The sequence below is a fragment of the Columba livia genome, chromosome 28 (assembly GCF_036013475.1).
Source record: "Columba livia isolate bColLiv1 breed racing homer chromosome 28, bColLiv1.pat.W.v2, whole genome shotgun sequence".
Lineage (NCBI taxonomy): Eukaryota > Metazoa > Chordata > Aves > Columbiformes > Columbidae > Columba > Columba livia.
In genome coordinates, this window is record NC_088629.1 from 677,348 (window position 1) to 702,276 (window position 24,929).

Sequence of the window (24,929 nt, forward strand, 5' to 3'; positions counted from 1 at the left end):
CCTGGGGACCCCAGACCCAGTGCGGGCTGGGGGGGCTCTGGGGCCACCGTCACCCCCGGGGGGGCTCTGGGGCCACCGTCACCCCCGGGGGGGCGGCAGCCTCAGTCTCTTATTTTGCAGAAACCAGCTGGTTTTGGTGCAATTCAGCGCAGCCACCGACACCGCCTGAACAGGTAGGAGAGAAAAATGGGGGGGTGAAAATACCCCTGGGGGGGTCACAGGGGAGAGGGGACAAGATGTGACCCCCTGGGGCCGCTGTCCCCCCCTCCCCGGCCGCTGTCCCCCCAGCGCGGCTCTTTCTGCCCATACTTGGCTCGGAGCGGGGGGTGACCTTTCGCCGGCTTGGAGGGCGGCCCGGGGACGGGACAGTGCCAGGCGGGAACGGGGACAATGCCAGGCAGGAATAGGGACAATGCCAGGCGGGAACGGGGACAGCGCCAGCCGGGATGTGACAGTGCCAGGCGCGCACGGGGACAGCGGCTGGGCCCCGCGCCTGGCCACGGGGAGGGGAAACTGAGGCACGCGGGGAGATGGAGTCTGGAGGGTCCCCCCGTGGATTGTTGGGGTCCCCATGGGTGTCTGGGGGGATGGAGGGTGGCCCAGGGACGGTGACAGTGCCAGCGGGGCAAGGGGACAGCGGCTCAGCCCCGCAGCCCCGGGAGGGGAAACTGAGGCACAGGGGGAGCCAGAGCCTGGAGGATCCCCCAGTTTCAGGGGTCCCTGGGGGTGTCTGGGGTGGCCAGGGATGGTGACGGTGCCAGCGGGGCAAGGGGACTGTGGCTGAGCCCCACGCCCGGCGCGTGTCCCCAGGAGGGGACACTGAGGCATGGGGGGAGCGGCTGATAAGGCCCCCCCGGTGCTGCTGGCAGCGGGGAGATAAGGGCAGGCAGGGGGGGAGAGGGTCCCGGGGTGGGGAAACTGAGGCACAGCGGCCGGGGGGAACCAGGAGCCATTGTCGCTCGTGTCCCCCGCGGGGGCTGCCAAGTCGGGGAGGGGTGAGGGCGCGCAGCCCGCGCTCAAGGTCGCGGCGGCTTTGGCCGCTGTTCCTCTTCCTCGACGCCGCGCTGGCGTCACCGCCTGTTTTTCTGTTCCCTCACCTTTCACCCACTTCCCCAAAAATAGCCCGGGGGGGGGGGCAGGGGATGTCACTGAACCAGCGATGGGGAGCAGGAACTCCAGCCCCCGCCCGGCCCCCGTGCCTCAGTTTCCCCTCCTGGTGGGCGTCGATTCAAACACTGCTTTTTGACCGAATTTGGGGGTTTTGAGCCGGAAAAATGGCAGCGGAGAGCGGCTGAGCGGGGGAAGGGCTGGAAAGGGGGGGAAGAAGGGGGAAAAAAGGGGGGAAAGAGGAAAACAGGGGAAAGAAAAAGGAGAAACAAAGAAAAGGGGGAAGGAAAGATCAGAATCAGTTCCAGGTCTCCGAGTGCAGCTGCTGCAGGACCCCGGGGCTCCCTGGGACGAGGGGACATGTCACCCCCCCAGGTGACCCCAGGGTTGTGGGACCTCGTCCCCTCCCTGTCCCCCCCCCTTCCCCAAGGTCAAGTGCAAGAGGCTCCACCACCTTTATTTGTCTCTTTATTAGAAATGTTGCCCCATGGGGGCAGAAATAGAAACGGTACAAAATAGAACACTTGGCTTCCCCCCCCATAACAATACAAAACCAGTACAAAACGAGCCTCTTTAACATCGCGTGTCTTCACCGGTGCGGGGCAGGCGGGATCCCGCCCCACGGCTCGGCTGACAGGCTGACCACAGCATAAACCAGCTCTGCCAACTGCAGCCTAAAGCCAGGTTTAGCAGGCAGGGCTTCCTGATGGAACTCTAGGCCAGGCTTAGCTGCCCAGAGCAGGGCTGGTGCCTCCCCAGGAGCAGCGGGAGCACCAGGGACGGGTTGCACTCTGGGATTAAAGGGTTTTAAGTTTAAAACCAACAACCCCGCTGCCATAGAGCCGGGTTTAGTCCCAAGCTTTGCACACGCATGTGCGTTCAGAGACAGGGAACCGACGCGGGTCGCGTGGTGTGTCCCCAAGGACGGTGTGCGGCGTCGATTTTGGACACTGAGTCTTTTTTGGTTGTTTTAGGCTGGACTCAACACGTCTCCAAAGGGTTTGTGACCCCGACGCCTCCCCGCTCACGATTCTCCAGCACCAAAGGGAGTTTGGGGCTTTTTCCCAGGATTTTGGCTGTCGGCAAGGTCCAGAACCTCGGTCGCGGGAGGGAGCGCACAGACTCCGGACACTCGGCCACCTCCGCGCTCGCCGGGAGCCGCGGCAGGACGCTGGCACCGGGGCGGGTGGCACCGCGGGGGTGTCACCGCACAGTGGATTTAGTCCCAAAAATCAGAAGCGGGAGAGGAACGTCCGCCCCGGCGCTCACTGCACGTTGTTGTTGGCGATGCAGGGATCCACCTGCGGGAGAAGCGGGGAGAGCGTTGAGACACCCTGAGGCTTTAATCTCAAGACTTAAAAGCACAACCCGCTGAGGTGGTTTAGGCCGGAGGCAAAGCTCGGCTGCTCACCTCGGTGTAGGTGGGGGGCGGCATGAACTTGAACTCGGGCGCGTACATGAAGATGGGGCTGTCGAAGCCCTCGGGGTCGTCCAGCAGCGGGGTGGTGGGGCTCTCCAGGCGATGGTCTTCAGGGACGATGTCCAGGTAACACGGGGGGGCTGCAAGGGACAGACGGACCCGTCAGCTCCCCATAAAATCTCCATTTCCCCCATCTCAGCCCCTTGAACTCGGCCTCTGGCTGCCACCAAACCCCACTCACCTTCCGGAGCGTCGGGGAGGTTCAAGTCCACCCAGCTCATCTCGGAACTGGTCTGACTGGCCATGCTGGAGCTGCGGCTGCCGATGCCCGAGCGGCTGCCGATGACCAGGGGCAGCTCCAAGATGATTTTCTTGGAGCCGGGGACGCTCACGTAGATCTGCAAGAGGGAAAACCAGAGTTTTACGGCATGTTGGGGACCAAAGGGGACAAAAGTCACGCAGCGACCGAGGAAGGACAAAGAGCATCAAGCCCCGCTGCTCACCTGCAGGAAATACTCGACGCGCAGGATGTTGCAGCCCAGGATGGAGGGTTTGAGCTTCTTGACGCGGATGGTTTTGCCGCGCCAGGACTCGGACATGCCCGAGATGATGTGGTTGCCGCGGACGCAGGAGAGTTTCTGGGTGAAGACCTTGGTCTGGCCGTTGGCCAGGTAGGTGTGCTTGGCGATGATGGCGGCTTTGGGCACCACGATGCGCGAGCACGTGTTCTCGAAGTCGGCGTTGATGCAGATGTCGTCGCCTGGGGAGGGAGGGGATGCAGCGTTGAGCGAAGTCGGGGCTTTTTCCTCGCCTGTTTGGTATTCCCAACGCTCCCCCTCGTGTCCAACACCCCCTTCCTCCCCAGCTCTGACAAGGGAGGACAAGCTCCTACCTTCACAAAACCCCTTCCTGTCGATCTGGGCGCTGACCGACACGCGTCCGTCGGGGATGAACATACAAGACACCTTCTTCTCCTTCTTGGCAGCAACCGGGGACTGTGGAGAAATCAGGTATTTACTGAGGTGCGACCTTCCCGCTGCTCCCATCCCGCTCCTCCTTCCTTCCTCTTATTTTGCAACAAGAACTTCAAGTTCCCCACAAGGCTCGAGCGTCTCGCAGCCAAGCGAAAGCAGAACAAGCCCCTCGCTTGGTGTAGATTTCTAGAAGTAACTAGGGCTTCTTGACAACTAAGTATTTAATCCCTGCTCAGCAATAAAGCTCATTAGGGGAGTCTTAATGCCTGAGGTCGGACTGACCCTTCCTAGAGGCTTTTCTCTCTCGTAACACCTGCTGACGCCCAAATTTCTCAGGGTAAAGCTGCACTTACCAACAATTCCGGAGTGTTCACGTCGACAGGATCCATCACCTCGAAGCGTTTCTTTATCTCCTGGGTGGGGAAGGACGGGCGCTCCAGAAAAGCCTTCACCCAATAATCCACGCAGCCGTACTTGCCCTTGAACGTGGTACCCAGAGGCCTGCGGGAAGAGACGCTTCTTAGACACGTCTCAAGCAACAGAAGCGCTTTTCTGTAACAATCTGATTTAATTTTCTTTTTAAGAGGCAACGCTCGGCTCGTACTCACCCCTGCGGGAGCTCGAATCCGAACTTGTACTCGTATTTATTGCCAGGTCTCAGGATTACGGAGCCGTCCCCATCTGGGAAAAGGGAAGAAAGAGGAAGGGAAACGTCAGCTGAAGCTCCGTGGGTTTGTTCTCAAGCGTGATCCCCGTCCTGCTGACACCGCGTCCCCAAAGCCGGGAACTCCTCCTTTCGACATCCCCATGGGCGCCGGGACAGCGCGTCCCGCTGCGCTCCGGTCCCGTCCCCTCGCCACACCCTCCCGTTTGCGGGAACACCCGGCAATCTCTCCATCTCCCAGGCTCCGCGTCACCCCGTTATCTCCCGGGACGCTCTGCCAAGTCCCTATCTCTGGGAGAAGCCCCACCAGGAAGCTGCTGGGGGGAGGTCTCTGTACCCAGGAGGAAAAACTCCCTTGTCTGGGGTGAGATCTGCCTGCGCCGGGACCTTCTGTGCCGCCACACAACCGTGGCACCCGCCGCCCGCGGGCACAGCGGCTCCGCCAACCGCACCAACACCGTAAACCAGCTCATTAAATGAACCTAACTGCCGATTTTAGGTATCAACCATGTTGGTCTCTATGCTCCAGCTTTTCCTTTATGCCCCTCGGCTTTCAAACTTGGGACTTGGCTCAACCAAGCGCCCTCTTTGTAGGTTTCAGTTACTTTGCTTATTTCTCACCAGATTCAGCCACCAGCTCACCCGCTCCCATCCCAGTCCCACCACCCGCTCCCATCCCAGTCCCACCACCCAACCATAGAGTCTCCATCCCCCAGGACGCCAACCAGCAGGAACCTCTGCTGGTTAATGACCTCCCAGCCCGTTTCCTCACCGGTGGGCTGCTCCTCCAGGGCCAGCACGTCCTCGAAGCGCAGATACTCCATCTCCTGCCTGCACTGCTGGGGGCCCTTGGCCCAGTTGACCCTGGCCACCCCGCACGCCAGCACCTTGACGGCGTTGACGCGGGTCACCTCGGCCACCTCCACCAGCACGCGCCCGGCCACCTTCTCCCCGCTGCAATAAACCTTCTCGGGCTCGCTGAAGGCCAGCGTGAAAGTCTTCACCTTCTTGAACATCACCATGGCTTCGAGGGGGGAGCGTGGGTTAACACTGGCGAGGCGAACCAGCGCGCCACACGGGGCAGAGCGGTCGGATTTCAGGGAGAGGGGCGAGCCGAGCCCGGGTCGCTGGCGCCGCAACGGCCGCTTCACTGGCTGCCCGCGGGGATCTGAGCGCAGCCCCCGCCGCCGCGGCCCTTTTATAGCCTCCGCCCCCCCGCCCGCGCCTGTTGATGGTAGCGGCGCCACGCCGCGGGCGCGTGGACAGGCATGCTACTCGCGTGATCAGCGCCCCCATTGGCCGCCGCAGCCTTGTTTACGGCCCGGCCGGCCAATCAGAGAGCCGGTTGCGGAGCGTGGACAGCGTGTGAAGGAGAGGGGAGCGTGTGCAAGGGAAGGGGGGGCGGGAGGGAGCGGAGTGACAGCGCGGTAGGCCAATGGGGAGCAAGAAAGGGCGGCGGCGGCGGCCAATGACGCGCAGGGAACAGGACGTAATGTTCTCAGGCATGAGCGGGGGGTAACCCCCTGGGGGGGGGGCAGCTCCCAGTTTGGGACTCACTGGGACGGGTCCTGCTGTACTGGAACAACTGGGAGCGGATTCGCAGCGCCTCTGGTGCTTCCCCGCCCTCCCCAGGGCCTTTCCCCCCCTTCCTCAGCCCCCCCCGGGCATCCTGGGGGCATTTCCACAGCCCCCCCAGCACCTGAGGCTTCTCCTCAGCCCCCCCAGCTCCCCCTAACCTTATTTAAAGTAATTAAGGGCAGGTTTGGTGTGGGGGATCAAAGGCTGACCCTGGGGCCTTTCTCCCTCCTTGTGGGGTATTGGTGGGGGGGGCTATTGCCCCCAAATCTGCCGCTTTCTGCAGCCCCCATGGCCCCCGGGGGGGACCCGCGCCCCTCCCCACCCGCTGCGTTTTGGGGACGCTTTCCCAAAATAATCCCGAAGTAACCCCTCTGCACACCCCGTCATATCCCCAAAGGGGACGCGTGACGCCCCCAGTCCCGCTCCCTGGTGCGTCGGGACCCGTCATCTTGCGGGGAGGGGAGCGGGGCAGAAAGTCCCCGATGAGACGTGTTTGTTTTTAGGATCACAAGGTCCAGCTGTTTGAAAACAGGGGAGTTGTTGGGGTTTAGTTTATTTTTGTCAAGTTTATCTAAGGGTGGCAAACAAGCCGCGTCCCGATGGCTCTGCCCAGCCAGCGGCCCCGGCCCCGCGTTCCAGCCGCGGTGTGGGCAGCGGGGACAGTTGTGTTGTCCCCATAGGAGCTTCACACTCAGAGAAACTCTCGAATTTTCCTTCCTAGGTCCTTTTTGCTGCGTCCCCCCCCACCCCCCCGACAGGCGGGGGCTGCGTCACCCCGGGTTTTAAAGCCCTTCGGTTCAGGAAAACAGAGGAAATGGGAAAATAATGGGCTTTTTGGAGCCACCCAACAGGGCAGGACAGGAAAAAGTGGGGGTTTCTAAGAGCTCCCCCCCGAACGAGGAAAAGGGATGTGGCTTGTGCTTGGAATTGTCTCCCTTGTCCTTTGGAGCTTGTTTATCTGTGTGTTTCTGGCACGGGTCGTGCTTTCCTTTGTCCGCCGTCCTTTCCTTTCCCCCGCAGTTAATTCACACCTGTTAGTGTAAACCGATAAACCGGCCAGATAAACCGCCAGGCACAGACCGGCCAGATAAACCACTGGGCATAGACCGGCCAGGTAGACCACTGGGCATAGACTGGCCAGATAGACCACTGGGCATAGACTGGCCAGATAGACCACTGGGCATAGACTGACCAGATAGACCACTGGGCATAGACTGGCCAGATAGACCACTGGGCATAGACTGACCAGATAGACCACTGGGCATAGACAGGCCAGATAGACCACTGGGCATAGACAGGCCAGGTAGACCACCGGCCATAGACCGGCCAGATAGACCACCAGGCACAGACTGGCCAGATAGACCACCGGCCATAGACCAGCCAGATAGACCACCGGGCACAGACCGGCCAGGTAGACCATTGGGCATAGACCACCCAGATAGACCACTGGGCATAGACTGGCCAGATAGACCACCAGCCATAGGCCGGCCAGATAGACCACTGGGCATAGACCAGCCAGATAGACCACCGGGCACAGACTGGCCAGATAGACCACTGGGCATAGACAAGCCAGATAGACCACCGGGCATAGACCGGCCAGATAGACCACCGGCCATAGACTGGCCAGATAGACCACCGGGCACAGACCGGCCAGATAGACCACTGGCCATAGACCACCGGGCACAGACCATCCAGCCGTCCCAGCGCGTTTCCGTGCCGCGAGCAGATGATTTCGTGATCAGGTGCGGGATGGAGGAAACGCCCTTTCCTGCCGCCTCCGGCCGGCTCAGCCCATTGTGTCCTGCCGCGCCACGAGAGATTCATTAACAGAGTGGATTAGCGGAGGATCACAGATCTGCTCTAATTTGGCCAAGCGAGGCCCGCTCGCAGCCCTGCCGGCGGTGCGGTACGTGATCCCGGAGGCCCCGCTGGGAGCCGTGTTTACGCTCCTGCTCTCCGGTTTCCGTCGCTGCCCGTCGTTCCGAAAGAGCCGCATCCAGCTCTCGGACTGTAAAGCGCATTCCGGCGGTGTCAGAGGGCGACGGAGCCCCGAGCCAACGGGGACGCGGTCCAGGGCACATTCCGCAGCCCGATCCTCTCCAAACCTCTCTATCTGTAGTTGGCTTTGCCCTTTGTTCCCCTGACCCTTGTCCCACTGGAAACGCTTCCCCGGCCCTTCTGCAGGAGGAGCAGCTCGGTTTGCTTGGGCCAGCACTTGGTTCGCAAGGTTTCCCACGCGAGCAAGCGCCCTGAATTGAGCAAGCGGTTGGAAACGCTGCGGGAATTTGGGTTATCAAAGCAAAAGCTTCAAAATGTCACGTATTCTTCAACAGAAAAGGGCGGCGGGGAGAAGCTGGTTGGGTTTCTGGGCATGGACCCGCTCGTGGGAGCGTCCTCGCTCCGCTGGGCTGGTTTGGAGCTGCGAGGTGGTAGATTTGGGTTAGATCTAAGGCAGGAATGCTTCGGCAGGGGGTCGGTTGGGTGCCCCATCCCAAGGCTCGGAGCAGCCCGGCCTGGTGGAAGGTGTTGGAATGGGATGATCTTCAAGGTCCCAACCCAACCCATTCTCTCCCGGCGATGAATGGAGAGTGGAGTGACTCACGGTGCGGGAAGAGCCCGGCTTAGGAGCTGCAGGGTTGGGCCGAGCCAGAAACCAGGCCCTGGGGTGACTCACTGCAGCGGGGGCAGGGCGGGGGAATGGGGGGTACGGCAGATGTGGGCGCCGCGGTGACACCCGGAAACCGCCCCTAATCCCGCCATCCGAACCCTGCGGTGATTCCGCGGGCCGGGCGCTGGGAGGACAAACCGCCAGTCCTGGGGGTCTGGGGGCTCCTCGTGGGAAGGAGGAGCTTGAGGAGCTTCGGAGAAGGGGACAGGGCTGGGGGGGCTGGAGCACAGTGTGGTGGGGACTGAGGGACCTGGGCAGCAGTCGCGAGTTGCACAGCGGGGGTTGAGGTTGTTAATTTGGGGTGGTCTCTCCCCAAAGGGCTGTGGCTGTTGAACAGGCTGCCCAGGGCAGTGCTGGAGTCGCCATCCTGGAGGGTTGAGATGAGGTTCTCAGGGACACGGGTGGGTTCACGCTTGGACTCCATCTTAAAACTCTTTTCCAACCAAAAGGATTTTGTGCTTCTGTGATTAAACCTGGACACGAGTATCTTTTCTCCCCAGTTTTGAGGAGCATGGAGAACCCCAATTCCTCCCATCCCAAAGAGCCGCTGCCCCCCTGCAAAGCGCCGCTTCCTGCCGCAGCTGATGTTTTCTCCATATATATATACATTTTTCCCACCATATATGGCTGCTTCCAGCAAATTCCAAGCGAGGAGGAGGAGGAAGAGGAGGAGGAGGAGGCGCGGGCTGTGTCCCAGCGAAGGGACAGAGCGTGCCGGCGCTGCGGGAGCTGGGGACGCGGTGTGTCCCGCGGGTCGGTTGGTTGTGTCCCACGGGTCGGTTGGTTGTGTCCCGTGGGTCGGTTGGTTGTGTCCCGCGGGTCAGTTGTTTGTGTCCCGCGGGTCGGTTGTTTGTGTCCCGCGGGTCAGTTGTTTGTGTCCCGCGGGTCGGTTGTTTGTGTCCCGCGGGTCAGTTGTTTGTGTCCCGCGGGTCGGTTGTTTGTGTCCCGCGGGTCGGTTGTTTGTGTCCCACGGGTCGGTTGGTTGTGTCCCGCGGGTCGGTTGTTTGTGTCCCGCGGGTCGGTTGTTTGTGTCCCGCGGGTCAGTTGTTTGTGTCCCGCGGGTCGGTTGTTTGTGTCCCGCGGGTCGGTTGTTTGTGTCCCACGGGTCGGTTGGTTGTGTCCCGCGGGTCGGTTGTTTGTGTCCCGCGGGTCGGTTGTTTGTGTCCCACGGGTCGGTTGTTTGTGTCCCGCGGGTCGGTTGGTTGTGTCCCACGGGTCGGTTGTTTGTGTCCCACGGGTCGGTTGGTTGTGTCCCGCGGGTCGGTTGTTTGTGTCCCACGGGTCGGTTGGTTGTGTCCCACGGGTCGGTTGTTTGTGTCCCGCGGGTCGGTTGTTTGTGTCGCAGGGACGTCATTGGTCACAACGGGACACGAGCGGCATTCGGTGGCTCCGGGAAGCTGATGCTTGTCCCCCCGCTCGCTTGTGACTCCACCGGGGGTTCCAGGTTTGGCGGCAGGAGGGGAGCGTCCCGGGGCAGTTTCTCAATAACCGCAGCGGTTTTGGTGCGGATTCGGAGGTTTGTGGTGGCTGGAATCCAGTGCTGTTCCCAGGGCTCGACCCAGAACGCGCTGCAAATTCCTCCCTGTTTGGGGTTCCCAAAAATCACCTTTTTCCCTGGTTTTCCTGTGCTCCGGAGGATGGAGATGCTTTGGGGCTCAGCTCGGGGCCCCCTTTCCCCTCCCCGCCCCGAGGACGACGCTCTCAGGGCCGGGGCAGCGCGGCGCTCCCCTGGACCCCGGTTCCCGCCTCGGCGCGGCCTGTGCCACGCGGGGTTCCTCCACTTCCCGCTCTGACCAGATCACGGGTGTTTCTCAAGAGGAAGCGGAAGAGCCAAGTGCCCGTGAGAACGGACGGGGCGCAGCCCTCGGGCGCCCGGGCACAGCGAGGAGCCCAAACCGGGGCGCTGCAGCCCCAGAGCGTGACCCGCGCCGCTCTTCGCCTTCAGCCGGGCTCCAAATACGGGGTGATGGGGAGGAAAAGTGTCGTAGAGCAAAAGGGTTCCCGAGCTTCCATCCCTGCTTTTGGCCCTCAACACATGCTGGAGGAAGTGAAGAAACAGGGGAAAATCCTCATTTTCAGCAGTGGGGGCCGCTGGGGTCTGAGCGGAGACGTCACCCCAAACACTGAGAGCCGGGTTGGGTGCCTGAAATTGAGGGGGGACAGTCCCCTCTGCGTCCTTCTCAGCACGTCCCAGGCAGCGGTTCCGGGCGGTGGAACAAGCTGGAGCGTTGGGTGGCGCTGGGGTGAGGACAAACGTCCTTCCAGTCCCCAGGTGAACGTCCTTTGAGTCCCCAGATGAACATCCTTTGAGTTCCCAAATGAACGTCCTTTGAGTCCCCAGATGAACGTCCTTCCAGTCCCCAGATGAACATCCTTTGAGTCCCCAGATGAACATCCTTTGAGTCCCCAAATGAACATCCTTTGAGTCCCCAAATGAACAGCCTTTGAGTCCCCAGATGAACGTCCTTTGAGTCCCCAAATGAACATCCTTTGAGTCCCCAGATGAATGTCCTTCCAGTCCCCAAATGAACGTCCTTCCAGTCCCCAGATGAACGCCCTTCCAGTCCCCAGATGAACATCCTTTGAGTCCCCAGATGAACGTCCTTCCAGTCCCCAGAGGCCTTTCGCATAGTTTGGGCTGTGTGGACATCTAGAGGCTCCGCCGGGAATGGCACAGGAGGGCGGCTCAGCTGGGTTATACTGCTGTATCTGGGTTATATTGCTGTATCTGGGTTATATCGGTGTATCTGGGTTATACTGGCGTATCTGGGTTGTATTGGTATATCTGCGATATATTGGTGTATCTGGGTTGTATTGGCGTATCTGGGTTGTATTGGCGTATCTGGGTTATATTGGCGTATTTGGATTCCATTGGTGTATTGGGATGCTATTGGCGTCTTTGGGTTATCAATACATGGATGCTATTTGGATGATATTCCCGTATTCCGTACACAGTTCCAGAGGGGGGCAGCGAAGCCGCGTTTCGCTTTGGCTTCTCTGGCCGATTTCTCGTGTTTTGAGGGTGTAAATGCGGGTGATGACGAGCGTTAATCGTCGTGTGTTTGCGGGAAGGGGAAGGAATGGCTGGAACGGGGTGACAGCTGTGGCGTTTGCCACCTCACGAGGACACGGGCAGGTTGGACACCCCAGGATCTGGTTTTCGCGCTCCCGCTGCCCAGTGCCCCTGGCAGCTTCTTTCTTTTATATATATATATTTTATTATTACTATTTGTTTAATTTTTCTGTGCTTCGAGGTTCTTTTCCATGAACGATGCGGAATCGGAGCGGGATGGGACGTCGGAGCAGCGCATTGTCCCCAGCTTGTCACACCTTCCACCGGTGACAACCTGGGGCTGGCAAAGCCCAGCTCTGACCCCAGACTAGAACCCCTTGTCTCAACCGCCCAGGTTGGGCATCTGGACACAAACAGCCCCATAACATCGTCTGGGGTTGCCAGCGTCTTTTTTAGCAGGTTGCATGTGCTCGGAAATACAAGGGTGAGATCCAAGCTCTCCTGACGTCAATGGAAACGGCCCCGCTGACCTGGGCGGGCTGGACCCGGGCCCACGTTCCGCTGCTTTATTTCCGACTGCAACCCGTCAGGGCTGGAAAGGCCGTTGTTTATTCATCCTCGCAGGCTTCAAGTGGCTCTGCATGGCTTTGCTCCCTCGCCGGGGATGCGGGGCAGCGTCTGGAGAGCAGGCGCAAACGCCTTGGCCGCTGCAGCTAGGCCAGGCCACGGGTCGGGTCTAAGCAGGTCAGGTCTAAGTTGGTTGGGTCTAAGCGGCTCGGGTCTAAGCGGGTCGGGTCCAAGCGGCAACGTGAGGGACGTGGTGGCGTCAGGACCTGCTGGGACTCCCCAGGACCAGAACCAGGAGCTCCAGAGCCCCGTGGCTGCTCGGGGTGCTCCGGTCACCTCTGGCCTCAGTCCCCAAGGGTCCTCTTGGGTTGGGTTCAGGAAGCCCAGGAGGAGGAGTTGGACCGGATGGTCCCTGAGGGTCCTGGTGGGGGATGTTTGGTGTTCCTGACGGGCTTTGCAGGTGGATGGTGCCTGAGGGGTCTCGGATCCCCTTTCACAGGCAGACCCAGCAGATCCCGCTGCTGCAACGGAGCCCTTGGGGCGCCGTTCATTGTCCCCTCCCCAGCGTGGAGGGGACACGTGTGGGTTGGGCAGCGTGGGGGCTGCACAACCACGGAGGTGAGCCGCGGCGCTGCGGCGGGCGCTGGGCCGCCCGCTCGGTGGCGCTGGAGGCAGCGCAGGTTGGGCCGGGGTGCCCGTGGCTCCGGGGGGCGGGACCCTGCGCTCTCGGGGGAATTCCCCCCTCCCGGTTGGGTTCTGCCTGGCGGGCCCCGGTACCCAGGGGGTAGTTGTGCTTTGCACCATCGAACCCACCGGGGCGCGTTTTGCGGTCGTTGGGCGGCGTTCCGGGTGCTGTGGGAAACAGCTCCCACGCCCCCAAGCGGCCGCCTTTCACTGGCCTTTATTTTATTTACTTTTATTTTACTTGTTATTATTATTATTATTATTTTTCTTTTCTCTTCTTATCTTTCTCCTTTTCTTTTCTCTTATTTTCTTCTCTTTTTGTTTTTGATTTTATCGTTATATTTTATATGTTACATGTCACATGTCATGTCATAGGTTACATGTTATGTGTTACATGTTATATGTCAGAGGTTGTATGTCGTATGTTATATGTTCTATGTCACATGTGAGATGTTATGTATCATATGTTGTATGTCATATGTTACATGTTATATGTCATGTGTCATATGTTACATGTCATGTGCCATCTGTTATATGCCATGTGTCATATGTTACATATTATATATTAGAGGTTGTGTGTCATATGTTACATGTTATGTGTTACGTGTTATGTGTTGCATGTTATATGTCAGAGGTTGTATGTCATATGTTATATGTTCTATGTCACATGTTAGATGTTATATATCATATGTTACATGTTATATGTTATGTGTTATGTGTTACATGTTATATGTTCTATGTCACATGTTAGATGTTAAATATGTGTCATATATTATATGTTATATGTAATGTGTCATGTTATATGTTATGTGTTACATGTTATATGTCAGAGGTTGTATGTTATATGTTATATGTTATATGTTATATGTTATATGTTATATGTTATATGTTATATGTTATATGTTATATGTTATATGTTATATGTTATATGTTATGTATGTTATATGTTATATGTCACATGTTAGATGTTAGATGTCATGTTACATGTTATATGTCCTGTGTCATATGTTACATGTTATGTGTTCTATGTCATATGTTAGATGTTAAACATCACGTGTCATATATTACATGTAATGTGTCATGTTATATGTTATGTGTTACATGTTATATGTCAGAGGTTGTATGTTCTATGTCACATGTTAGATGTTATATGTCATGTTACATGTTGTATGTCATGTTACATGTTGTATGTCACGTTACATGTTGTATGTCACGTTACATGTTGTATGTCACGTGTCATATGTTACACGTTATTTTAATTTGATTTTTCTTTTGTTTAATTTTTACTCTTTATTGCCTAATTTCCTCAGCTGGCCCAGCTCGGTCCCCAGGGTGATCGGGGCCCACAAGGCGCTGCGGGCGAGCGGGCTCGGGGCCGTTATTGTCTCTTTGTCTTCAGCCGCTGCTGCCGCCCGGAGGGAAACGCGGCAGGACACGGGGACTCGGAACCGGACGTTTAACGGCAAACCTCCGGGGGTTCGCGGGGAAGTGGAGAAACCCCAACACGTCAGCGTGGGCGTCGGGTCGGGAAGCGCGGAGCCTCCTCCAGAACGTTCTGTAGCTCGTTGTGCCCTTGGCCAGCGGGAACAGAACAGGGACCAAAGCTGAGAGACACCGACGTGAGGGTTATAAAACCACAGACCCCCGCGCCCCATGAGCCGCCGTTCTCCCAGCGGCACCGAATGTAAGTCCTCTTTATTTAAAAAACCCATACAGAAAATATCTCTGATCATATAGAACTCTCTATAGAACTCTATCCGCTTTACTTAAAGCCTCTTAAATATATTAAACGCCTCGTTTGGCTTCACCTCTATAGCTCTGTACATGTGCTCGTTGTTCCCTGCCCATCGATGCCGTCTTTTGTTGTGTGTTTTTCACTATTAACTCTGTTTTCACGAGGGAATCCCGCGGCCCCGCTGGCTCTGGGGGCGCTTGTGCGGGGACAGAGCCGCGGTGGCCCCAGGGGACCTTCCCTCGCTGGGACTCAGCACTGGTCCCAGCCCAGACCTGGCTGGATTGGGTCCCAGACGGGTGCCAGGACACCAAACCAACCAGACGGGTGCCAGGACACCAAGCGGAGCCCGAGGTGCCGGGAGCTCAACGCTCCGCGGCTCCGGCGCTGCAAACCAGCACGTCATTCATCCAGAAACGAAGAATACAGCACGAGACGGTGGGTTTGCAGCCCTGAGATCCCAACCCGTGCTCACGATGCCCCAAAACCAGACTGATTGCCTTTTTTTTCGTCGTGGGACTGTGGAAGCAGCTGCGTTGAGGGCCCCAAAATCCACCAAACAATGTGGTTTTTAAGTGCTCAAACTGGAGATCTGGGTTTGGAGGCTGTTCCTGCGGAACCCGTGGGTGCCCTGAGCAAAACCGGCTACGGTAACAGCGAAAAGGTGTGAAGTGAGTTCCTGGAGAGGCCTCGGGGGCAGCGGGGTTTTCGGAACGCCTCTTCGCCCCACGTTTCTCTCTTTATTAAACCAGCTGCCACGTCCTCATCGGGTTCCTGGGGGAGAAGAAGGTTGTTCACAATGAGAACAATCAGCGTTGGGGTAATTTCCTCAGGGAGCGGCGGAATCCCCAACGTTGGGCGCGTTTGGGGTTCGTTTGGACAGGGTCGGCTTGTCCAGACCGTGTTGTGCCAAGACAAGTTGGACCAGATGATCCTCGAGGTCCCTTCCAACCTGGGATTTGATGATTTGATGATTCTGGGGAAGAGGAAAAGCATCAGAATCCACTGGAAAAAGCAGCGATCTGCCTTTGGGAGAGGAAGCGGGTCCGGTCGGAGCCGCCTGCGCGAGGGCAGCGCACGGGGGTCCCTCATCCCCCGCCTCCTGAGGTCTGCGGTTCCTTCTTCCGACGCGGCGAGACTCAAAAGTGCTACAGACCAACCCACAAAGCAGAGGCGAGGAGGAGGAGGAGGAAGGACGCGGAGCCGCGCGGGCAGCTCGCCCCGGCCTGGAAGATGTGCAGCTTCTCCGCGTCGGGAAGGAAAACGCGGGCGTCTTCCAGGGCGCCGTGGGCCGCCATGGTGAAGTTGGCGTCGCCCGAGGTGACCACGTCGAAGACGCAGGACTGGAAGTAGACGTCCTCCACGGGCAGCAGCTCCTTGCAGAGCGCCCGCGCCGTCTCGGCGGGCAGGCGGCCGCGCGGGCTGCGGGACAGGCGCTGGCTCCGCGGGCACCCGCCCACGCACAGCTGCAGGTCCTGCTCCGCCGTGAAGGCCCGCGCCACCTCCTCGGCCGCGCGGATGGCGAAGGAGAGCTGGCGGCCGGCCTGGCGCACGGCGATGGTGGTGCCGATGTAGTCGGCGCGGATCTCCACGTGCCGCCCGGGGCTGCGCTCCCGGATGGCCAGGCTGCTGCCGCCCGGCCGCTCGCCCCCGTTCACCGAGCCGTCCTCGAAAGCCGCCGGCAGGTTGTCGATCTCGGCCTGGTAGACCTTCTGGTCGATGCATTCCTTCATGTTCTTGAAGATGATGGTGAGCTGCAGAGGGGGCAGAGAATCGGAGAACCGGTTGGGTTGGAAGAGACCCTCAAGGTGACCAAGTCCAATCATAACCCACCCGCGGCACTGCCCCGTGTCCCTGAGAACCTCATCTGTGTATCCAACCCCCCAGGGACGGTGACTCCAGCACTGCCCTGGGCAGCCTGTTCAACACCCACAGCCCTTTGGGGAGAAATCACCCCAAATTTCCACCCTCACCCTCCCCTGGAGCAACTTGAGGCCGTTTCCTCTGGTCCTTTGCTACCTGGGAGGAGACACCAACCCCTCCACGCTCCCACCTCCCTTCGGTGTTTGTGGAACTCTAGAGGGGGTTTGGTCTCACCTGCTGGCTGTGAACGTGGTGCCGTGTCCCCACCCCAGCTATCACCCCTCTAGGGGAGGACAGAGCATGTCCCACACATCAGCTTCACTGATTCACCCACCTGCCCCAGATCATCTCTCACACGTTGCCACCGTCCTTTTGGGGAAGCAGCAACGTTTCCCTCTTTCCTTCCTTCCTTTCTTTCTTTAATACCGTTTAACCACTGACAACTGAGGTGGAGCCAAGCGCACAGGCTGCTGTGAATTTGGGGGTGTCCTGTGCAGGGACAGGAGTGGGACTCGATGATCCTTGTGGGTCCATTCCAGCTCAGGGCATTCTACGGTTCTAGGATTCTGTGATTCTATGGTTCAAGGATTCTGTGATTCTATGGTTCAAGGACGCTATGGTTTGAGGATTCTATAATTCCATGATTCAAGGATTCCATGATTCTATTGTTCAAGAACTCTGTGGTTCGAGGATTCTATGGTTCTACGGTTCAAGGATTCTATGATTCTATGGTTCAAGGACTCTATGATTCTATGGTTCAAAGATTCCATGATTCTATGGCTCAAGGACTCTATGGTTCAAGGATTCTCTGATTCCATGGCTGTCCAGGTCACCCGTGGACCTCGCGATAACCCATCCCCGGGCACCAATGGGAGTGTTTGCAGGTCTCTCCTGTCCTGTCCCCAAGGACCGCGGTGCCCGCAGACCTCACTCCTGCTCCCACCCGCGTTCAGCTGAAGCTACTGCTGCCCTCTCCAGCCATTTTCGGGGGTGCAGGGCCGCGTGGTTTGCCGTGGAGCCCTGCGTTACCTTGCTGGTGACCGTCGCGTTGGAGCCCTTCGCCACCGGCGAGCTGGTGGCTTGCACGAACAGGTAGTCATTGTCCAGGAGTGGCCAGGAGCCCTCCACCCGGCAGGTGTGGAAGTCGTGGTGGAAGGTGCGGATGTGGGGGTCCCCGAAAGCCGCGCAGTGCTGGTAGCTGGGGGGCTGCCCGTGCTTGTAGAGGAAACTCTTCTCGTAGTCGCACACGTCGAGCGACTCGAAGCCCTGGTGGTCGGGGGCCGGCGGGCGCGGCGGGGACGTGGGGCCGTCCTTGGAGCAGTTGTTCTGGATCATGAGGTCCTCGATGCCGTGCACGGCGGAGTGGTAGGCCAGGTCTCCCCGGCACGTGCGGGCCGTCCTGCGGGTGCAGCGCGAGTAGGAGCGCAGCGCGTCGCAGACCGCGCCGTTCCTGCCGCCGCCGCGCAGGTTGAGCGTGGCGGCCACGTACTCCGAGTTGCAGCGCAGGATCTTGCACTGGGAAGAGACTGGGAGAGACAGGGCGGCCGGGAGCGCCCCGGTGGAGCTGTGGGACCCGGGGGGGCGGCAGCTCGTCCTGCGCCCACCCCCAGCCCAGGGCAGCCACAGCTACCCGAGAGCGGCTGCGCAGGGAGGGACTTGGGCTCTGAGGCTGGAAATTTGGGGTAATTTCTTCCCCGGAGGGTTTGTGGAGATGAACAGGCTGCCTCGTGGTCCCATGATGGAGGGATTTCTGGAAGCACTTGTGTCCCAGTTCTAACGAACTCAGCGGCCAGTTTAATTGACCTGCTCCCTTCAGGCCTGATTGGAACGAACGCAGGGCTGCCCGCCGCGGGCACGTCCCGGTGCAGGTGCCGGTGGGGCTTCCCGACCCAGCGGGGACAGGAGGTGGTACCTGCGGCACGCGCGGGGCCGGGAGCCAAGGGCAGCCATGGGACCGTGGCCCAGGGACGTGGCCGGGACGGATTCTCCACCCCAGGCCTTGCCAGGGGACAAGAGGGACAGAATTTCGGAGCCGGGAAACCCCTTCTTCCCGTTCCAAGCTTGGCCAGGCAGTGCGGTCGCTCCTTGGCCGGGGGCTCGGTGGCACCAAGGGCACGCTGGCCCTGGAACGTGACTGCTGGGTGCCGCACAGGGCTGCGCCGTGTCCCACGGCTCCGGGAGGAGCTAACGAACACCCCCGGCTCGTTAAGCTAATGGGTTATAAGGACGGCCGCCCTGGCAGGTGAATGCGAGCTGGGTGGGGTGCTGGGAAATCAATGTAGGCTTTGGAGGGTGGAGGTCTCAGCTCTCCTGGCAGAGCTGGGACCGAGTGCTGCACATGGCGGGTGCCGCTCACCGGGAGACCTTGAACTTGGGCGGTGCCCTGCTGGCCCCGGCTGATTTAGGGAGATGATGGAGCTTTGTAAAGGCTCTGCTAGGGATGCTCTCCTAGGGATGCTCTCCCAGGGATGCTCCCTTTGGGGTGCTCCTTTTAGGATGCTCTCTTGGGGATGCTCTCTTTGGGGTGCTCTCTTTGAGGTGCTCTCCTAGGGATGCTCTCCCAGGGATGCTCTCTTGGGGATGCTCTCTTTGGGGTGCTCCTTTTGGGATGGTCTCCTTGGGATGCTCTCCCAGGGATGCTCTCATTGGGATGCTCCCTTTGGGGTGCTCTCCTCAGGATGCTGTCCTCAGGATGCTTTCTTAGGGATGCTGTCCTAGGGATGCTCTCTTTGGGGTGCTCTCCTCAGGATGCTCCCTTTGGGGTGCTCCCTTTGGGATGCTCTCCTAGGGATGCTCTCTTTGGGATGCTCTCCTCGGGATGCTCTCTTTGGGATGTTCCCTTTGGGATGCTGTCCTCGGGATGCTGTCCTTGCAGAGGAATGCCCTGCGAGGGGCAGGTGATGCTGGTGGGGAGCTGCCAGCCCTTCCCATGGCTCCGGTGGCCAAGGGCATGATGCAAGGACCTTCTCCTTGCCCCAGTTGCCTCCCAGGAGCTCCACCATCCCTGTCCGCCCCTGCACCCGTGGGGACCCTCATCGGAATGAGTGCCCGTGCAGCCCCTTACCATGCCTGCAGGAGAGGAGGAGGAAGAGAGCTCGGAGGAAGAAGAAGCCAGGGTTGTCCAGCTGCCCCGGGCTCTTACAGCAGGTGGGTGTCCCCATTCCAATCCATGCAGAGCTGGGGGGTCCTCACCCGGGGGGTCCTCACCAAGGGCTGGAAATCCAGATTATCAGTGCGGCTGCCCTGCGGTATTACACAAGGAAGAGCTTGAGGAGCTGGAGCAGGTTCAGAGGAGGGAACGGGGCTGGGGAGGGGCTGGAGGAGGCTGAGGGTGGAAATTTGGGGTGGTTTCTCCCCAAAGGGCTGTGGGTGTTGAACAGGCTGCCCAGGGCAGTGCTGGAGTCGCCATCCCTGGGGGGTTGGATACACAGAGTTGAGGTTCTCAGGGCCATGTTTAATGCCAGGGGTGGGTAACACTTGGACTCCATGATCTCGAGGGGCTTTTCCAACCCAAATTATTCTCCGATTCTCTAGAGAAACTTCTCCAGATCAAGTCCAGCCCTTGACACTCGCCCTGCCTGGCTTAACCCTGCTTGACCGTGCTTAACACCTTTCTTGGGGCTCACAGGAGCTCGTGACCTCTCGGTGCCCATCCCCCCCAAAAAAACTCCCCAGGCCATGGTGACAGAGAGGGGACCCATCCCTGTCCCTGTCCCTGTCCCTGTCCCTGTCCCTGTCCCTGTCCCTGTCCCTGTCCCTGTCCCTGCAGGCAAACAGCTGGTTAATGTGTAACGTGGCTCTGGCCGGGGCCGGGAGGGACCCAGCCATGGGTCCTGCGGGCCATGGGACCTTCTTTGGGACGTCCCGACCCCACAGTGTTGGGACGAGGACGGCGGCAGCGGCTGCAGATGCTCCACAAGCCCAAGGCGATGCCACCTGGGAGAGGAGATGGAGCCGGGGGCTCGGACACCCCAGTCCTCCCTCTTTCTGGAGCCACCTGGATACGGACCAGACGCCATGGTGTTGGTGACAATGTCCTGTGACTTGGACCCTTGTCCCAGCCCCACTCACCTGCATCCGAGTCCGCCAGAAATGAGCTGGTTCCCAGTACCGGGAGCTGGTTCCCAGTAGCGGGAGCTGGTTCCCGGTACCCGCAGCTGGTTCCCGGTGCCAGGAGCTGGTTCCCAGTGCCAGGAGCTGGTTCCGGTGCCAGGAGCTGGTTCCGGTGCCAGGAGCTGGTTCCCGGTACCAGGAGCTGGTTCCCGGTACCCGCGGCTCCTCGCGCAGTGCGCACAGGGACTGGCTTGTCCTTGTCACCAAGCTCTACCTTGAGTGGCCGACAGAGCAATGACAGCCAAGAAAGCGCCAACCTGGGTCCTGGGCACCTCCACGGGCTCGCGTGGATAAAATCCAAGGTGCCGGTGTCCCCCCCTGGGTTGGGGACACAGGGAGCAGCCCCGCATGGGACCCCGCGGTCCCTGCCCTTCCTCCCCCGTTACCTTTGCTCCGTCCTCGTCCCCCCGCGGGCCAGGGGATGGGTGTTGAAATAGACCCGCCTAAATTTAGACCGGCTCAAACCCAGCCAAGAACAACAAGCGGAGGGTGGCAGAGGGGGACGGTGAGTGGCACGGTGTGTGACACGGGGCGGGCGGCGGGGACGAGGAGGAGCTGGGAGCCCCCAGACCCCCCAGTTGGGTGGTGGCACTCGGTGACACTCGTGTCACTCGTGGGGTTGCGGGATCCTCAGAGATCATTGATTTTCCTTTGCTGGGTCGCGTTGCACCCTGGGCTGAGTCCCCGTGGAAAAACACCCAGTTCCCACAGGGAATAATTTTGTTGACCGTGTCTCTTGTAGAGAGACACGGAGCGAGCGTTGGGGTGCAGAGAGGAGAAATGGGGGGTAACCAGAATATAACACCCGTATTGCAGCGTGTGTTGTAGGACACGGGTCTGGTGCAACCACAGAATCATTTGGTTGGGAAAGCCCCTCGAGATCACGGAGTCCAACCAGAACCCCCCGGCACTGAACGTGTCCTGAGAACCTCATCTGTGTGTCCAGCCCCCCAGGGACGGCGACTCCAGCACTGCCCTGGGCAGCCTGTTCCAACACCCACAGCCCTTTGGGGAGAAATCACCCCAATTCCCACCTCGACCCCCCCCGGTGCAACTCACAGCCGTTCCCCATGTCCCGTGTGTGCTGAGGATCAATCCCGCGCCACAGCGCCCGGACAAGCGCCAAACCGCCGCCAAAAGCCAAATCTACCCCCCAACTCCCCCCAGTAAAATCCACTGATTGAGGAGGCGGTTGGGTCACCAAATTCCCCTCCTGCCCCCAAAATGATGTTTTCCCCGCGCCCAGGACAGGGGAAGAGCCCCAGATCCCGGTGGTCACCTTTTGGTGCCAAGCAGGTATTTTGTCACCTGGAGCCGCGTCACCCCCCCAAAGGGAGGGGACGGCGCGGTGACAGCTCGGCCACAGCCCAACCGCGACCGCGGTGAGGTCGGGTAGGGCTTTTGGTTTAAACCGTTGAGTTTTGGAGATTTAACCTGCTCGGGTTCAATGTGGTTTGCCCAGCCCAGCTTGGCGTCGGTCGTGTCCGCGAACCTGCCGCAAAACCGCCAGGTTTGCCCCCAAAACGGCCCGCGGGGATGGGGACACTCAGAAAACGGGTCTAAAGAGGCGACGGGTCTGCGAGGAGAAACAAACCCTCCTGCCCCCCAGCATCGCCCCCACTTACCCGGCAAACGCCGCCGCCCGCGCCGCCCAGTGTCCCTGAGCCCTGCGGCCGCGGGTGCCGTCCCGGCGCGGGTTTGGCTGCCAATGCCGCGGCACCGGGGGCAGCGAACAGCTGAGCGGTGCCGCTCGTCCGCACCGCGAGCGGAGCGGGGGCGTTAAAAATAGCCGGAGCATTTCTGACCCCGAAAGGCGGATTCTGGTGGGGAGGGGAGTGGGGAGAGGAGCCGAAGGATTCCGGAGCACGAGCTCTAAATGGGGCACACGGGGTGAGGGGGACGCGGGTCCCGGCCAAACCGCGCGGGGCTGCCCGTCGGGGCTTTGGGGGAGCAACGAGCGGGTTGGGGTGCAAAGAGACCCTGGGGGTCCCGGTAGCGGCAGCACCTGGAGGCGGAAAAACCCGCCAAGGCGCCGAGTCCGGGTTGAGCGGAGCTCGTCTCCATGTTCCTGCGGCTCGGGCGTCCCGGGAAGGACCACAAACCGCGGTGCTGAGCCCTGGACGGGGAGCAGTGGGGGTGGCGGAGCTGTGGGGGCGCCACCGAGTCCCCGTCCCCTCCGCCCGGCGTCCCCAGAGCAAACCGTCCGTCTGTCCGTCCCATCCGGAGGATAAATGACCCGGCACCTGCTGCAGGGCAGCTGGGCGCTAAAAACGGCGGGACAGGTGGGGAGGGAAACGCTGAGGGGCGGCTTAACGTGGTTTAAGTTTAGTTTAAGGTATGTTGGCTTAATCCAAGTTTGCTTTGGCTTTTAAACATTTATTTCTACTTTATTCACTATATTTTATTCTCTGTTTTCTCTCTGCAAACCCACTAAGCCCGTGACTTAGAGCTGGCGGCAGCTCCTCTTTATAAATTCAGAGTCCGTCCGAGCCCAAAGAAATGACGTATCCCTGTCCTTATTTTATAGAAACCTTATAGATTTCCTATAATCAGCTTCTCTGCCTTTTGCTAAAGGTTACAGTTTTAATTTCTTTTTAAACCAAAGTAACGGATTGAACCCTCCTGGATTCAAGAGGCGTCGGGGCTTTAAGCTTCAATAAGGGGCACCGGGACGTTTTTGGGGCACGAAACGGGGGCAAAGGCAGATGTGCGAGTGCAATGGTGTGACGGGCGACCTGAACGGCCGCGGGCCCAGCGGGCGGAGCGGACAGACGGACACCCCGTCGTGGGGAACGGGCTGAGAATCCACCGTGGGAAACCAGGACGTCCTTGATCGCCGGTTCAAGCAGAGCTTTACAATCCTGCTATTTCCCCAGGCTTCTTTCTGCCAGATTTTTGGGGGGATTGTGGGGAATTCAGTCCATTTTTAGGGGAGTGGAGGCGTGGAGCGGGACGGTGACGCCCCCAGCGCCGGGACCTGGGACACATTGGAATATTTACAAAGCAAGAAAAAGGGCGCAAAGGACAGTGGGAAGGGGGAAAAGCTGGGCCCTGGTCCGGCCTTCTGGGCCCAGCCTTGGCAAGCCCGGCTTTGTGGGGCTGCTGCTGGGGCAGGGAGGGTTTAGGTTTGGTTTCCCCGAGCGTCCCCTGAGCCGCTGACCCTGCGGGAGGTGACAAACCCACCGCAACGGGCGGCTTTTGGGTGTCCCCAGCGCCCCCCCGGCCCCAGCACCCCCACCCGCCCCCCCGGCCCTTGGCCTTTCCCACCGTGACCTTGACCTTCAGGCTGACAGCCTGATGGATGCTGATTTACGACGTCCTTTCGGATTTGGGCGAAAGAGGCCAAAACCTCCGGGTTTCGGGGGGGGTGACCGAGCGGGAGATTCGTCAACCTCGGAGGCGGGGGGGGGGCGCCCCCGGCTGTCCGCCGTGATTTATTTGTCAACGGCCGTGATTAAATTGGCCTTCGCTAATGATAACGAACTAGTCAGGGGTTGACCTTTCGCTGGCCATGGCGGGGGGGGCAGCGGCCGCACCGGTATCCATGCTCGGGCTTAAGGGATGCTCAGGCTTAAGGGATGCTCAGGCTTAAGGGATGCTCAGGCTTAGGCAATACTCGAGCTTAAGGGGTGCTCAGGCTCCAGGGATGCTTGAGCTTAAGGGACACACAAGAGATGCTCCCAGTCCCATCCACAGCATTGGTGTCCCCAGTGTCCCACCTCCCCGCCTTGGGGACAGTGGCCCGGGGACAATGGGACAGACACCCGGCGTGTCCCTCGGTGCCACTGTCCCTGTGTCACCAGCCCACGCTCCCCGTCCCTTTGCACCCAGCACCCAACGATCCTTCATCCCGGCGCCACAAGCCGTCATCGCCGTCACCTCGGCTGATTTCCACGTCCTGTAATCCTGCAATTAATGTTCATTAATAAATTAACGAGCGCTTACGGGAAGGGCCGCCCGCCCCCGCCAGGGCTGCGCTTTTCTCCAGAAGATGGATTGCGGGGGAGCAGCCGCGGGGACGTCCCGTTGTCACATCCCCAGGGGACACTGAGCATAACGAGGCGCCTGGTTAACGAGGGAGGGGACGTGGGTGCTGGGGACCCCTAATTTTCCACTTTCCAGCCCCTCCCTGTTGGGGAAACTGAGGCACGGAGCAGGATGGGGGCCGGGGTGCTGGACCGTGGTGTTGACTCAACAGGGAATTAAGCTCGTTAGGAACTTAATTAGGCTGCGTGGGGCGGGAGGTCGGGGGGTGATTCACCGCTGTTCGGGGGCAGCGGCACCTGGTGTCACCAGTAGCATTTTCCTGTTGATTTGGGGCTTTTTTCCCCAGATCTTCATGTTTGGATGAGGGTGGTTCCCCCGGGATGAGGGGATGGGGACAGGAGTGGGGACGGGAATGGGGACAGGAATGGGGAGAGGGATGGGATGGAGATGGGGATGGGATGGGAATGGGGACAGGAATGGGATGGGGATGGGGACAGGAGTGGGGACAGGAATGGGGACGGGTCTGGGATGGAGATGAGATGGGGACAGGAATGGGGAC

General features: G+C 59.7%; 3 protein-coding genes and 1 long non-coding RNA gene across 8 annotated transcripts; 2 read left to right on the forward strand and 2 right to left on the reverse strand.

Moving 5' to 3' along the window:
• Nucleotides 1-1,558: 1,558 nt before the first annotated feature.
• TXNIP (thioredoxin interacting protein) lies at nucleotides 1,559-5,343 on the reverse strand. Of its 2 annotated transcripts, XM_005503699.2 has the most exons (8): nucleotides 4,938-5,342; nucleotides 4,110-4,182; nucleotides 3,855-4,002; nucleotides 3,420-3,522; nucleotides 3,031-3,287; nucleotides 2,769-2,925; nucleotides 2,519-2,667; nucleotides 1,559-2,408 (listed from the first exon to the last, which is right to left on the reverse strand). In XM_005503699.2, exons 1-8 carry the CDS (start codon nucleotides 5,185-5,187, stop codon nucleotides 2,373-2,375), a joined length of 1,173 nt encoding a protein of 390 aa, XP_005503756.2. In that variant the 5' UTR covers nucleotides 5,188-5,342; the 3' UTR covers nucleotides 1,559-2,372. The 2 variants fall into 2 exon arrangements, with proteins under 2 accessions (XP_005503756.2, XP_064898904.1); XM_065042832.1 differs by having other exon boundaries at nucleotides 3,031-3,522; nucleotides 4,938-5,343.
• Nucleotides 3,389-4,674, forward strand: LOC135576562 (uncharacterized). Its single transcript, XR_010468352.1, has 2 exons — nucleotides 3,389-3,537; nucleotides 3,838-4,674. It is a non-coding gene; the product is annotated as an uncharacterized LOC135576562 (long non-coding RNA).
• A 2,218-nt stretch (nucleotides 5,344-7,561) lies between the features above and the next one.
• LOC135576565 (uncharacterized) lies at nucleotides 7,562-23,869 on the forward strand. Its single transcript, XM_065042859.1, has 2 exons — nucleotides 7,562-19,417; nucleotides 20,040-23,869. The coding sequence occupies exon 1, from the start codon at nucleotides 8,923-8,925 to the stop codon at nucleotides 9,835-9,837; it is 915 nt and encodes a 304-aa protein (XP_064898931.1). The 5' UTR covers nucleotides 7,562-8,922; the 3' UTR covers nucleotides 9,838-19,417; nucleotides 20,040-23,869.
• On the reverse strand, nucleotides 14,352-22,490 carry HJV (hemojuvelin BMP co-receptor). 4 transcript variants are annotated; one of them, XM_065042857.1, is made up of 4 exons: nucleotides 22,389-22,490; nucleotides 19,335-19,513; nucleotides 17,300-17,796; nucleotides 14,352-16,161 (listed from the first exon to the last, which is right to left on the reverse strand). In XM_065042857.1, exons 2-4 carry the CDS (start codon nucleotides 19,429-19,431, stop codon nucleotides 15,556-15,558), a joined length of 1,200 nt encoding a protein of 399 aa, XP_064898929.1. In that variant the 5' UTR covers nucleotides 19,432-19,513; nucleotides 22,389-22,490; the 3' UTR covers nucleotides 14,352-15,555. The 4 variants fall into 4 exon arrangements, with proteins under 4 accessions (XP_064898929.1, XP_064898927.1, XP_064898930.1 ...); XM_065042855.1 differs by lacking the exon at nucleotides 22,389-22,490 and adding an exon at nucleotides 22,009-22,143; XM_065042858.1 differs by lacking the exon at nucleotides 22,389-22,490 and adding an exon at nucleotides 22,009-22,124 and having other exon boundaries at nucleotides 19,335-19,508.
• Nucleotides 23,870-24,929: the final 1,060 nt, after the last annotated feature.

Bases quoted from the DNA above. Each gene is read 5' to 3' on its own strand.
- LOC135576565 (XM_065042859.1), top strand. From the start codon at position 8,923: ATGGAGAACCCCAATTCCTCCCATCCCAAAGAGCCGCTGCCCCCCTGC.
- HJV (XM_065042857.1), bottom strand. From the start codon at position 19,431: ATGGGGACACCCACCTGCTGTAAGAGCCCGGGGCAGCTGGACAACCCT. The intron at 17,797-19,334 runs GTAAGGGGCTGC...TGTCTCTCCCAG, and splicing joins CCTCCTCTCCTGCAGGCATG to TCTCTTCCCAGTGCAAGATC. The intron at 16,162-17,299 runs GTAACGCAGGGC...CCCCCTCTGCAG, and splicing joins ACGCGACGGTCACCAGCAAG to CTCACCATCATCTTCAAGAA.
- TXNIP (XM_065042832.1), bottom strand. From the start codon at position 5,187: ATGGTGATGTTCAAGAAGGTGAAGACTTTCACGCTGGCCTTCAGCGAG. The intron at 2,926-3,030 runs GTGAGCAGCGGG...TCCCTCTTGCAG, and splicing joins GCGTCGAGTATTTCCTGCAG to ATCTACGTGAGCGTCCCCGG. The intron at 2,409-2,518 runs GTGAGCAGCCGA...CTTCTCCCGCAG, and splicing joins CGCCCCCCACCTACACCGAG to GTGGATCCCTGCATCGCCAA.